Source organism: Vicugna pacos, chromosome 15, assembly GCF_048564905.1.
Source record: "Vicugna pacos chromosome 15, VicPac4, whole genome shotgun sequence".
Lineage (NCBI taxonomy): Eukaryota > Metazoa > Chordata > Mammalia > Artiodactyla > Camelidae > Vicugna > Vicugna pacos.
In genome coordinates, this window is record NC_133001.1 from 55,207,783 (window position 1) to 55,221,188 (window position 13,406).

Sequence of the window (13,406 nt, forward strand, 5' to 3'; positions counted from 1 at the left end):
AGTATGACCCTCATAGGATGTGTGAGTTGCATAAAGGACTCCCCTGCGGCTTTGGAGAGATTGTCGATAGTTATCCCTGGGGTGTGTGATGGAGGTGGCAGGAAATTTATCCCTTAGAGACCCTTCCATGGAGCTTTAACATTCATTACAACGATTTATGTTTTTTTCTTAGCATGTATTACATTTATACATTTAAAAAAAATTGGCTAAGAAATTTTAAGGGGGTGACAGCTAAAGGCATTCAGGACCAAGGGTGTGAAGGCACCTGAACAGAGAAGAAACAAGTCTGGGTGCGTGTCGTTACCCCACACCCGGCGTGATGCTCTCAGGGGAGGCAGAGGGTGTGGGTCCGAGGCCTGACTACACCACCTCCCAGCCTGTATTTGCTATATGCTGGTAGCCAGCATTTGCAGGTGGGAGGCAAATACTGCTAATAACAGATGATACAAATGCCTCCTTCACAGGGTGAACAGGGGGACAGGAATTTTCAAGAACACAATTTAGGGTCCCTACTGGGCACGCCCAGCTCTCCTGCCTTGTCCTGTGACCCTTCCCCACGGTGTCCTGCCGGCCCCTGAGACTACTTGCTCTGCTGCCCTGTCTCAGGCTTTGCTGTCCTGACTGCTGCTCGGCTGAACAGACAGGTTCCGCTCTGTCGCTACTGGTCCAGGTCCAGCCACACTCCTCTAAGCGTCTAACTTCTAAACCATCTCCCTGCTGATGTCTGGCCAGTAATGGGACTAGTTAAGGGCACCAGCTTGTCACTTAGTCACTGATAATCCCTTACTGAGCACCCGCCACATGACTAGCACCGGGCAGGGTCCCAGCGATCCAGGGAGACGAGGCTGAGGAGGGCGGGCTGGGTCTGATCACCACGCGCAGTGGGGAGAGTGGGACCGGGACCATCCACCAGGGCAGAGCCAAGTCTTGAGGCAAAAGAACGAGCTGAGTGACAAAGGGAGGAAGAAATGCAGGCTGTGGGGAGGCAGGGAGTGTGAGGGGAGCTGGGCAGCGGCATCCAGCGCAGGCCCCACCCCACAGGCTCTGGAAATGCAGGGGGACCCGGAGGGAGACTGCCCCCAGGCCTTTCAACTTGTGGCCCAAGGATTAGAACAAAGGTGCACAGATGTTGCAGGAAATCTATCAGGGAGTCTGCTTCATTAGTGTGATCGTGTGTGCATCAGAAGTGTATTTTTAGTGTCCATCCACCACATTTACCTGGGTTACCTGAATAGGCTCACAATAGCCGTTTGATTCAGAAATTCTGATGAATGGAAACATTACTGGTAGATTTTAAGCCAAACATTTTCTGTCAAGCTTTTAGTTTTAAAAACTAAAAACACGAAGATTTTAGGTCTGAAAGCATTTACCTTAAGCTTTACTGGTTAAATTCTGGCAGTAGTTAAAAAATTATTCAGGGCCCCCTCAGTTAACAATGACTTGGATCATTTTGGACCCCTCTAAGGAAAAATTAAGAGGAAGGAAGAGATCTGTGTATACCTGTTGGGAAACAAGGAGAAAATGCTAAAGTGATTCTTTTTAGCTGTATGATTTTAAGATCTCAGATTTTGCTTTACTTACTAATGAAAGGATAAAGTCAAACTGAGTAACAGGAAATGACATATTATGAAATAGACATAAAAAATTTAATCCCTTTGGTTTAAAATACATCTTCAATTATACAATTAAAAACAAACAAGTCAAAATCGATTTCATAAAACAAAATATAAAATATTGTTATATGACCCATGTCCCCTAATATCTTATCTTAGAAAACCAGCAATTTAACATACTTCATTAGAATATTTTAATAAGAATGTAACTTATCAATCCTACTCATACAAATAACCTATGCTACCTCCCTGAACCTAAAGATACCTGCGATTTTACTTGTTACAAAATTACACTTTTTAGTATTTTTATATATTTAAACATGTGTACAAAATGTTCCCCTGCCATAGTAATATAGTCTCATAAATTCATGAATGCTGTCTAGAATTGTGAGCATACAAGAAAACCAAAGCCTGAAGGCTATGAAACATGACAGAATAGAAATTACTTCTTAACACAGGAAGATTAGGAAGAACTCCATTGTGAGTTCTACCACCCAGTCCACAGTAATCACAGCACGGGCTGAAATTGCCGTGTTCATCCCCTCTGTTGGGTGCACCTGACTGATACTGGCACACGCAGCAGATGTGCGCTACAGTAGTGTTTTTTCTCTTGCCTTCATTTGTTAAACGGTGCATCCAAATAACAACATTCTCAAGAGCGAACACAATCTCTGTTGTTTGAGAAGGTTTCTGCTATGCCACGGAATGACTGCTGTGTTTGGGAAAACACAGACAAAGCCTTTCAGCGGGTTCCACTAAGCGCAGTATTCCATCCGCTTGGTACAGCTGACCACAAATAACCTCTCATCTCAAGAAAGTCTTTAAGGTAGACGTCACCACATCTCGTCACTCTATGTACACAGACACCACATGTATATATTATCTATTTATATAAGACAGGTATGTACACATTTACAGACTCAGGCCTTCAACATCTATTGCACTTAGACACACGCAGCTGCAGCCTGACGGAGGCACAGTGTGACCAGGTCAGTTCTTCATGAGACAGGCAGTTGATATGTTCAAGAACGTTGCCAAAGAGGATTTTGGTAACATATCCTATTGGAGTAAACACTTCCTGGGGGATGAGAGGCCGAGGGGGAAAGGGTACACCCCGTCCTCCTGGGGAGCCACGCCCACAACCTGAGGCAGTCAGAGTCACACAGAGCCGAGCCTGGTGCCTTTTCTGACTCACACTAGTGAGCAGGCCCACTGGTGCGGAAGAGACAATATTTTGTAAGTAATGTAGCAGATATCCTAAAGGTTCCCAGAGAATCTAATATATCTTGGAGAAAACTTTTCACTTGTAATCCTAAGTATTTATATCAGAAAATTCAGACAGCATGGTATATGATTTCTCTGTCATCTGAAAAACGCCAACGCAATACAGTCAATGCTATCTCCAAGCCAAATGCAGTGCCATCTCCATCTTGAAAGGAATCCCTTCCACTGACATCCACCCACGTCTGGAAGGCGGCTGACTGGTGAACCTGTGGCTTGCCGAACCAAAAGACCAGGTGCCACCCTCACTGCGCTTGCTGGGAGCTGTGGGTCACTGTGCCCTCAGATCTCGGTGAGGGTGAGCTTGTACGACCCCCCGGCTTCCTCGATCTGCAGCTGGAAGGTATCTTCATTGGAGTAATGCTTCACAATGTTGTCGTCCATGTTCACCAGAATCCTGGAAGACGGGCGACAAGACATATCCACTCACTCCTGCCTGCTCTGGAGTCAGACCTAGATGTCACAGTTTGCTCTGCCACTTACTAGCAATGACATGTGAGGTAGATTATTTAAATCTCCCTATGCCTCAATTTCCTCATCTATGAAATGGGTATAATAATAGTGCCTACCTTATAAGATTGTTATTGGGATTAAATGAGGGACTCGAGCAAAGCACTGATAACGCGCAGAGCAGGTGACAAACAAAACACACTGTCTTAGTTCTCGTTTCAGCATGGACTGATCCCTCAACAGACAGTACCTGTTACAGGGAACAAGCCTACAGAAGGAGCACTTCATCGGTCCAGCTTTAGAAAGCACATCAGTTAAATTAATCTAGTGATCTAAAGCCACAGCTCCCTGGCAGATTCTCCTCCCTGGCAAGTTACCTCAAAGTGTAGCTGAACTACCTTCAAGTCCAACCCTTCCCACTAGGCCCATTATGAAAATTTCACTTGTTTTAGAATTAAGCCAAAAGATCCTTACACTGTACCCTGCTTACCCCAGGCCGAACAGCACAGGCACTGAAATCCAAAAGGACTAAAACTATTCATTTCTGGACAAAGGAGCAACATCCTACGACTACACACACGACCCAGGGTGGAGTGGAAGGAGCAGAGGCTTCGCAGTCGGTCAGAACAGATCTGGAGTCACGGCCTTGGCACTAATTTGCGACCTGACCTTGGACAAGCCTCCCAGGCTCTCCGTGCCTCGGCTGCCTCGCCCAGGAGCGGTGAGCAGTGCCCACTGTCCTGGCGTAACGTGGAAATTAAGGACCACGCTAAGCGCCCAGTCCAGCGCCTGGCTGCCGACGGGGGCTCCGGCAAGGGAGCAGGGACGGCTGCCGTCCTGAGTGGACCTCATCACGCGCTCTGGGATTTGCAGTCACTGCGCTGCTGCCGAGCATGGGAAGGACAAGTACAAGTTCCACTTGAAAACAATCCACAAAGATGTCCTAGAAAGGGACATCAACTTCATGTGGATAATTTAATAAGGAAAAAATACACTCTTGTACTGATGTTTCTATAACTGGTCCTTGACTGGGCACAAATGCAAATGAATCACTTGAATGTTATATAATATTTGAAAACAAATTTTTTTTTTTTTAGAATGTTATATAATATTAATGTTACTTAGAGTTACTGAGAATGCTGGTCAATGCTCACCCTTTTTTACACTTCTTGAATATTTTCCCAATCTTGTCTTGAGGAACATCGTATTTGTCCGAGATCTAAAAGAGCAGAAGAAAAATAATTACAAAATGCTGTTAATTACAAAATGCTGTTTTCGTTGCTTGAAAACACAGACAGTCTATGTGTTAATATAGTGATACAGTCACTCAGCGTTCCATTTTTCACAAAAGCACGTGCAAAGACGCGGATGAGAGCCTGTCCGAGAGGGGGTGGGGCCCAGCTCTGGAGAGAGCTTGAATCAGGTGCCTGTTATTTCTCCTGAGTTTACAGATGTCGTTAGTGTGTTGTAAGGCCATAGTTTTCCAGAATCAATACTTTACAGAACAGTTTTACATTTATAGAGAAATAGAGCAGAGTACAGAGCTGCTCCCCACCCCATCAGCACCTCGCGCCGTGCGGTGCCTTTGCTCTGCGTGGTGAGCACACGCTGTGCAATGCTACCAACTGGAGTCAGTCCACAGCGGGGCTCCCTCTCTGGGCTGCACACTCCATGGGTTCTGACAAACGGACGACGACACGAATCGATCCAGCCACTGTACTTCCGTCACTGGGTGAAGGCCTTGCTCTGGAGTCAGACGCACCTGAACTGAATCTGCTCTGACTCCCTTTCAGTTGGCAGGTGACCTTCCTAACCCTCAGCCCCCTCGCACCAGAGACTCTCACCTCACGCACCACAGGACTGCTGTGGGATTAAGGCGTGTCCCGCACAAAGGAGTTAATTTCAGATACAGAATTACGAGAAGGAAAAAAACAAGTTACCATCCCACGGCGCGGGCCCAGAAGAAACATCAAAGGCCCGCATCCCAGCCAAGGCCTGTGCCCCGGACTGCTCTGCCCCGAGCCTCTGCAGAGGGCAGCAGGGTGCCGGCTAGGGTGGCTGCAGCCACTCAGGGCGGGCCTCGGCCTCGGCCCCTCCTCGCTGTTGTGACCAGCGGGTGGGTCCACACAGCTCGATGGAACCAGTGCGGGATAGGCTCCGGAGGTTTTCCTTTCAGGGCGCGGCAGCCGTCGTTAAAGGGAGGGGCTGAATCACCACAGGGCCAAGCCACTGACTGAGCCGAGATCAAACTCTGTACTTGAGCTGTTGTCCAGACCACCCCCTTCACCCCGGGGTTACCACCCGCCTGCCCTCAGTCTGAGGGCAAAGCTGGGGGCCGCACTGAGAAACGGGGCCTCTGAAGACCAACGTGCAGATGGCTTTCAATCTAAAAACATAACACTTTTCAAACCAAATCCAAGCTCCAGTCATACAAACAAGTTCCCTTCTCTTCTGTACCACAGGATAGTAATTCTCTGTTTACTTATGAAGTCCCCACCCCGGGAGATGTAAGCTGAATTCCTTATGAGCTGTGGACAAGTTGTATCTGGCACAGTGAGTCTCAATCTTTTTAACACTCTCCTTGTTCTCCATAATCGAGAGTTTGCCTGATTCCTATGAAGTGAGGAAGGGCTGCCAGGAGGCAAGGTAAGGAAGAGGAAGCCAGAAGAAATCACAGAAAGCAGAATGACGGAGAGCGGAGTGCCAAGGGCAGTGTTGGCTGTGGTGCGGGGGAAGGGGCTCGCCGAGAGCTGTGAATGTGGAGCTCCCAAGGGAGACCCCGCGACAGCGCCCCCACCACTGTCCCATCGCATTTATCAGCACCTGGCCAATTTCACAGCAGTCTCTCTGCTTATCTTATTCTCTCTGCCTTCCTAACTAGAACCTAAACTCCATTTGGCACCGTCACGTACGCCTATAACTCTGGTGCCCAGAATGGTGCCTGGCACAAAGCAGGCCCCTAACAGATATTTGTTAAGTGAATTCAACACACTGCAGTGGTCAGGGGGAGCCAGGAGAAGCCTATTTCCAGCCCACTCATGCACACGCTCTGAGCTCAAAGGTTCCTGTGATTTACGGGGGCCAAGGCTGTGAATACCAAGATGTGGTGCTGATTCTGTAAATTTCACCCGGGGCCAAAGCCAAAATGGGGGACCAGCATGGCACCCTCCTCACGTCTCCCTGAGGTCCCAAAGGGCAGGCAGGGTGTTTTGCTTATGGGCCTTTGCTGAGATCCTGCAGGAGGGGCCTAGGGTCATCTCTGGCCACACCTTTAAATGTTCACAAATAGGCTTTGGGTGCGATCTTGACACAAGTTCGGTCATTCCCCAGGATCAGGAGTTTCAAAGGCAGACCAAAGAGCCACTGTTTTATGCATGAAGCTTTTAAGATTTTATTTGATTGAAATAATTTTTGTTAGTTTCTAAGTAGTTTAAGTGGGAATCTCCCTTTAACCAAGTGTATGAAAATTAAACTATTCTCTAGGTCATCACAAATTCTCAATTCAGTGGACCAGACATTGCTGAGTGACTGCCATCCACCAACAGTGGTGTGTGATGGGGCAGCCCCGCAACGACTGAGCACCATGGGAGGCGAGGTAAAACGTGGCATGTGCCACAGGCACAGACAAGGCGCCTGGACTCAGGAAAGGTTTCAGTACAACAAAGAAAGGAATTTGGATGGTCTGGTAAACTGTTCCAACATAATTCTATGTAAGTGTTCAAGAGAATTACAGTTTCTACTACTTACGGCTTCCATGAGGCCTTTCAAAGATGGAGTCCTGAGCATCAGGGCATCAAAGACTTCTTCTGCCTCCTTTCGCACATAGAGCAGCACTGGTCCCAGGCAGGAATAAGCAGGGAAGAAGAAAAACGCAGTTCATTGATAGGAACGAAATAAGAAAACAGACTGTGGGTTTTGGTTAAAATAAAAAGAGACAGCACATCAAGGCCAGCAAACAGGAAGCGACACGAAACCCGTCGTAAGGAACAGAACTTCCAGCTTCCTTTAGCTCGGCTGTAAGTCCAAGCTCGAGCCAGGAGTAGGTCTGATGGAAGAGCACTCAAGGAAGTCAACATTGACAAGATTTGTTTGAGCAACTGATACTTTTGACAGACTCAGAACTCACTTCCAATTTAAAGCTCCCTTAGGAAATGTAAACCAACGCACCTCTCTTTGGTTCCTCTACCCGAGTCAGCTTAGCAGGAGGGGGAATCACAAAATCTTCTTCCGATCCGTATGGCCCCCTTTTCAAGTTAGACCTGCAGGGGAGCCAAAGTATGTAATTGGAGACTTCACCTTAAATCACTTGCAGAAACAAAAGGAGTTGGTGGGGGAGTGGCATATCACTAAAGTTTAGATTTTAAATGATCTTTGTTCTTTATTTGGCCCAGCTTTCTTATTTTGTGGATGAAAATCAGAGGCCCAAGGAAAGAGGCTGACTGAAGCAGGCCCAGGCTATTGAATGACCGAGCTGGGACCATAGGCAGGCACCTGCCAGAGACCCTCACGGCTCTTATGTGGCTTAAGCTGCCCTCTCAGGAACGGAGTTTCTTTTCAGGAAAAAATTTATGGAGGAGGAAAGGTCTGAGATGCAAGTGAAGGTGGTAACAGAGGAGATGGCGTGTCAAAAAAGGGAGGAAATGTGACGGGGAAAATGCAAAGCCAGGCTGGCTGAAGCAGAATGTTCCACAGAAAGACAAAGCTAGTCTGGAAAGTCCTGGTCACACAGCTCTATGGAATTTTAGATTTTATGCTGTAGGTATCAGGGAATCTGAAAGTTCTGTGCGACGAGAGTGCTGGCAGAGACCGGAGGGGACTCCAGGACCTACAAGCAGAAGAACCAGCTAGAGGACTCTGGGGACAATCACAACATAAAATTCCAAAGGGGTAAAATACAGCAGTGTCAGTGGACATAAAAAGGGGAAAATGTTTATAGAAGAAAGGACTGAAAAGATCAGAGTGGTTGTCAAAGGCACAAGTTCCGGGTGCAGTTCAGAGCAGGTGAGCAAGAACACAGTAAAGCAACTGAAAAACTAACTGAAAATGAGGTAAGTGCTTGTTTTCAAGCAGAATCACCACTTTAGGAATAGGGATTGGGCCTTAAAATATTCAGTCTGTCTCAGTTTCCACCACGTAACAGGCCTCAAAAGCACCTGCAGGATTTATGCTGGAGAACCGGCCTTCAAGGGAAGGCCTGTGGCCAGTGTGGGCGGGCATGGGGAGCTAGGATGGCCCAGAGAGGGGACTGGATCCTCAACACGGCAGAGCACTGAGCAGGGGGCTGCAGGCAGGCAGGCCAAGGAGGAGCAGCAACACCTCAACAGCAGCGAGCACACCCGGGGGCCTCCTCTAGGTTTCCACCACGAGGAACCAGGGTTTCCTGGAGAAGAGGCTGATTCTAGGGCTGAAGAGGAGAAAACACAAGTGCCGGGAACACACTAGGCCTGAAAGTGAGGAAGTGCTTGAGCAGTGGGGGGTGGGAGGGTCACGTCAAAGGGACCCAGGAGCAAGCCTGAGGGATCCCGCCGGCCCCCGAGACAATGTGAGCAGAGTAAATGATGTAGGTCACAACTTACTGAATAAAACGGGAAACCATGAGTCCATACGGATATAAATATATCAGTGAAGAAATTCAAAGTCTGACAAGGAATGAGATATGTACAAAGCTACAAAGCACCTCCTCACAAAACACTAACTACAAAAGGAGGAAGAATATTCCACAGTGCTGAAGCCTGGCAGACACCACCTTAATCAAGCGATCGGAGGGAACGCTGTCAGCCGAGGGGAGGGGTGCACTGACGGTGTCCCACCCAGCAGGACACACAGGGCGAGGCCTCGTGTGTGACAGTCCTGCAGAGAGGCATGATCTAACCCAGCCAAGGGAAAACAGAGGGGCGTCCTACAAAACAGCTGGCTTGCAGCTCAGGAAAGTCAAGGAGAGACTGAGACTGTTCCAGACTGAAGGAGATTAAGGAGATGGGACAACTAAATGCATTGTATGAGTCTCAGCTGGATCCTTTTTTGCCACATTATTGGAACAACTGGCAAAGCCTGGACGGGGTATGAGGACTGGCTGGTACTGAGTTCTCAGTGTTAATATCCTGGCTTTGACTGCTGTGCAGGAGGAATCCTTGTTTGCGGAAATACACACCAGTGTACTTAGGAGTGATGGCTCACTGGGCTGGCAACTAACTCTCAAACAGCTCAGGAAAAAATGAATTCTTTGTATTGTACTTGTAATCTGTAGGTCTGATATTGTTTCAAAAGGAAAAGAATTTATTAAAACAAAACGAAACACAAATCTTACCCTTCAACCTCCAGTTCTTCTGAGGTGATGGGAAGGACCTAGGACAAAAAAGAAAAAAGGAAGAAAGAAAAACAGATTGCTTTTCAAGCATGTGCTAAATATTGCAGACCTTAAACGAATTGTTTCTAAAATGAAAATAGTTTTGAATTTGACCCATCTCATACAAAATCCTTTAGCCTTATTTCCCCATAACCAGACTCTCAGGGCTGCCCTGAACTCCTCTAACTCAGGGGTTGGCAAACCACAGCCCAGGGGCCGAGTCTGGCCCAAGGCCTGTTTATGTAAATAAAGTGTTCACCAGAACAAGGCCAGGCTCATTCATGGTGCAGTGTTTACGGTGGTTTTGGCACCACAACAGCAGAGGTGAGCAGTCACAACAGACCCCCAAAAGCCTAAAATGTTCATTACTCAACTGTTTACAACACAGACTGCCAGCCCCCGCTCACCCCAAAGCTTCTCACTAGGAACTGAACACGGCAACAGCGGCCTTCCCGAAGGGCTCTGAAAACGCGTCGGCCTGTGGGAGGCTGTGTCAGGCGCTCGCAGGTGTCTTGTGGGTTTTTATTTGCACTCAGCATGGAGGCCCTACCTCGGAGCTTCTGCTCCAAGTGGAGCGTGACTATTTGTTGTATTTCACATTAGTTGCCAAGACACGGCCAGACATGCGCCAGTGATGATCCATTAACTGAAACCATAAAGCCCTTGAATGTTTTCTGTGCCATTAAGGCCCCTACCCTAGGTTTTCCTCTGGCTCTTCCCTCCTCTCCAGGCCCATGTAAGTTAAATTCACAAGATCACAGACTCAAACTCCATGTTACTATTCCAGCATCTTTTAAATGAGCTAAGATATAAATATATAAACACACCCAGGATTTAGCTGCTGGGTCTGGCACTGCGGTTCCAAAGCAGCAGGGTTAAACACACCCTGCTGCAAGGACATCGAGTCACCAAGACGGAGCACTCCAGAAAGCTGACCCCAAACCCTGGGCCAGCCTCACTAAGCTTTGGCTTTTGTTTACGATGAATAATACCAAAGACTTTCCCTTTGTGGAGTTTTACTTTCTTGCAGCCACCCTGGGATCCTGGTTACCTACGTGAGCGCCCCGCTGCAGGTTGGCGAAGTGCACGTCAGGGATGAAGAGGACAGGCTGAGTGTCCAGATCAAGAAAGGGCTTGAAAACTGTGATATCCATTCGTTTGTGAGAGGGGAGCAGTGGCACTTTAACATCAGAAACTTAAAAAAAAAGAAAAAAACAAAAACAAAAACAGGACACTACAGTCAACAGCTTACATACACAGACTCACGCAGGCCAGAGCATTTTCCTTACTGTTTAAGAAATTTAAATTGTAGCAGAATATGAGACACAGGTCATGCTGCCTGAACTGAGAAAAAAATCACAGCTTACGTGAAGAAACAGGTTGTTTGAATTTACACTAAAAATCAATTGCAAATCTTATCAAAACCAGAAGAGAAAAAGGCATCTTTAAACACACACAGACACATACATACAGAAGATCTGGAACAGAGGCAAAGCATGCTGAGGTTTTGTCTGAAAGACTAAAACTTATGACTGTATAAACGTAACTCAGGAGCAATTTCACCTTAGCTCTCCTCATTAAATAATTTATTCCAACAGCAACGTCCTCTTCGACATCAGAATATGCACCTTAACCTCACACCTTCATCTTCAGAACCAGACCTCAGGAAGGGTAAGAGTCAGCATGATTGTCTAGTTTTTAGGTATTAAATTATAGACTCCATCCTCCTCCACCGTCTGGCCCTGAAGTGCTTAGTGATGAGCTCTCCAAGGTAGTTAGCTGCTTCCTGAAGTGACTTCACGAGTCTGCACTTTGATGCTGGCGGGAGAGCCCGGACTAACGTGCTTCAGGCCAAAGTCCCCGGATGCTCAGAGAGCAGGCGTGGCCGCCCACGCCCTGCAGGTGAGGCAGCACCCGCACAGAGCAGCCTGCTCTTTCTCCTTTTAGCTGAGAGCTACAGGATTTTGTGCGTATGAATATGGGTCACATTAAAAAAAAGAAAAAGAAAAAGAAAAAAGAAGAAAGCTTTCCTGGTGAAATGTCCAAACAGAAGCCTATAGAGTTTGCAAGTGTTAGAACGCACAACCTAAGAAAACTGCACTCATTTGGAATTAAAACAATCTGAATTCCAAAGGATGTTATTATTGTTCTTAAAATGTTAGGTTAAGTTCCAATTTCATCGTCAGCTATTCGGGTGGAATGTGTGTAATCTTTCAGGACTGGACCCAGCAACCTGAACTATGGAGCCAAAGAGCCAAAATGGTCTGAACTCTGGGAAAATTCAGGAATCCTGCCAGTAGTTCCCTAAGAAAAGCACTTAGTTTAGCCCTTCATCTGTTTTTGTACCTCGTAAAGAAGCAAAGCCACCGCTTCACAGTAGTTAAGAAAATATCCACTACTCTATCCTCTGCTTGAAAACCCCAGTCACTGTTCTGGGTGGAAAAGGTCTAAAACACTCGGTGGAAACACTTCTACTTACAGGCGTTCAGCTGGGAGCTGGGGTCAGGACACTTGCCTTTTCTTTTGCTTTGTTTTCGCTCTTCATCCCTGATTTTCCGTTCAGCTCCCTGTAAGTCAAGAGAAGACACTCTTGTTTATCTGATCCCCTCGAGAATACCTAACTCTCCTCCTGACCAGTGGGGGGAAAGTATCTCTTCCTTGGAGATGAACCGTGTTGCTTATTATATTCACAGAGCTTATCATAGTAGTTTCCTCAGAAAAGCCCAGTCTTAAAGCTATTTTTAACTATATGAAATTCCAGGAAAACATTTGTTTAAAAAACAAATAGAGCAAAATTTCCCTCAACAATGGATGTGGCCAAATTAAATGGAAGGCCAAGAAAATCTGCTAATGTATCACACACCGGCTTCAAAGACACAAGCGACTTCTCTCGTTGCCTAGTAACAAGAAAACCAAGGAGCAAATACAAGTTGATCCGACTCTGACTGCACTTCCCTGTAGGGGTGAAGTGGTCACTGAAAGCTGTGCTTCTGTCCACAGAAGGACTTGGCATCGACTAAGTGACAGATTTGACCAACTACAACTCACAAAAGCAAACATTTAACTAGAAATCTGCAGTCACTAAAAAAAAAAGTCTACTCCCAGGCCTACAGAGAGCACATATACACACAGTGTGCACCAACTATACAAAGAACGGCCGTGCCACACAACTGAACCCACGAGCACATGAGTAACAAACACGGCCTAAAACTAAGCAAGTAAGTGCAATAAAAACAAAACTACTCATTAGTCATTTTGCTTGACCTACTGACATTTATTTCTGGATGGCACAGATTTCTTTACAAAGTCATCCAGGTAAGTATGAACTGCTGGCTTATTTTTCTGTAAATAAATTCTCTGTTAGCAGAAAGAGGCAATAAAAATCATCCCACTCACTTTAACATTATTATACAATAAAATCACATTTTAAAATATGGAATACAAAACCACCTTCTGCCTCTTTCAGAAGGTTTTCATCTGCTAACGTATCAGTAAACACGCAACCTGCTTATGAACACCGCTGTGTAACCCTGACATTACCTCCCGGACAGAGAAGAGGCAAGGATCGCCAGTCTGCTAGCCATGACTGTCGGGGCTGGTTTCTCTCAGTCCCTTCCAACAGCCTAACAGTAACTTCACTGAGATGATAAAGCATACCCCCTTAAAGGTCGTTGTACAAAACAGGACATTCCCCTCCTGACTCGTGAGCTCTACCT

At 46.6% G+C, this 13,406-nt stretch overlaps 1 protein-coding gene across 6 annotated transcripts in view; it reads right to left on the minus strand.

Moving 5' to 3' along the window:
* Window positions 1-1,624: 1,624 nt before the first annotated feature.
* GRHL1 (grainyhead like transcription factor 1) overlaps window positions 1,625-13,406 on the minus strand; it is a 48,027-nt gene continuing 36,245 nt past the window's right edge. For 5 of the 6 annotated variants that reach the window (XM_031684759.2, XM_031684761.2, XM_072938218.1 and 2 more), the window contains exons 10-16: window positions 12,170-12,257; window positions 10,746-10,885; window positions 9,652-9,689; window positions 7,512-7,603; window positions 7,092-7,177; window positions 4,499-4,563; window positions 1,625-3,291 (exon numbers count right to left, since the gene is read on the minus strand). In XM_031684759.2, the coding sequence (XP_031540619.1) occupies window positions 3,177-3,291; window positions 4,499-4,563; window positions 7,092-7,177; window positions 7,512-7,603; window positions 9,652-9,689; window positions 10,746-10,885; window positions 12,170-12,257 (624 nt within the window). In that variant the 3' untranslated portion in view covers window positions 1,625-3,176. The remainder of the gene's footprint in view (window positions 3,292-4,498; window positions 4,564-7,091; window positions 7,178-7,511; window positions 7,604-9,651; window positions 9,690-10,745; window positions 10,886-12,169; window positions 12,258-13,406) is intronic. The other variant, XM_072938219.1, reaches the window with a different exon arrangement.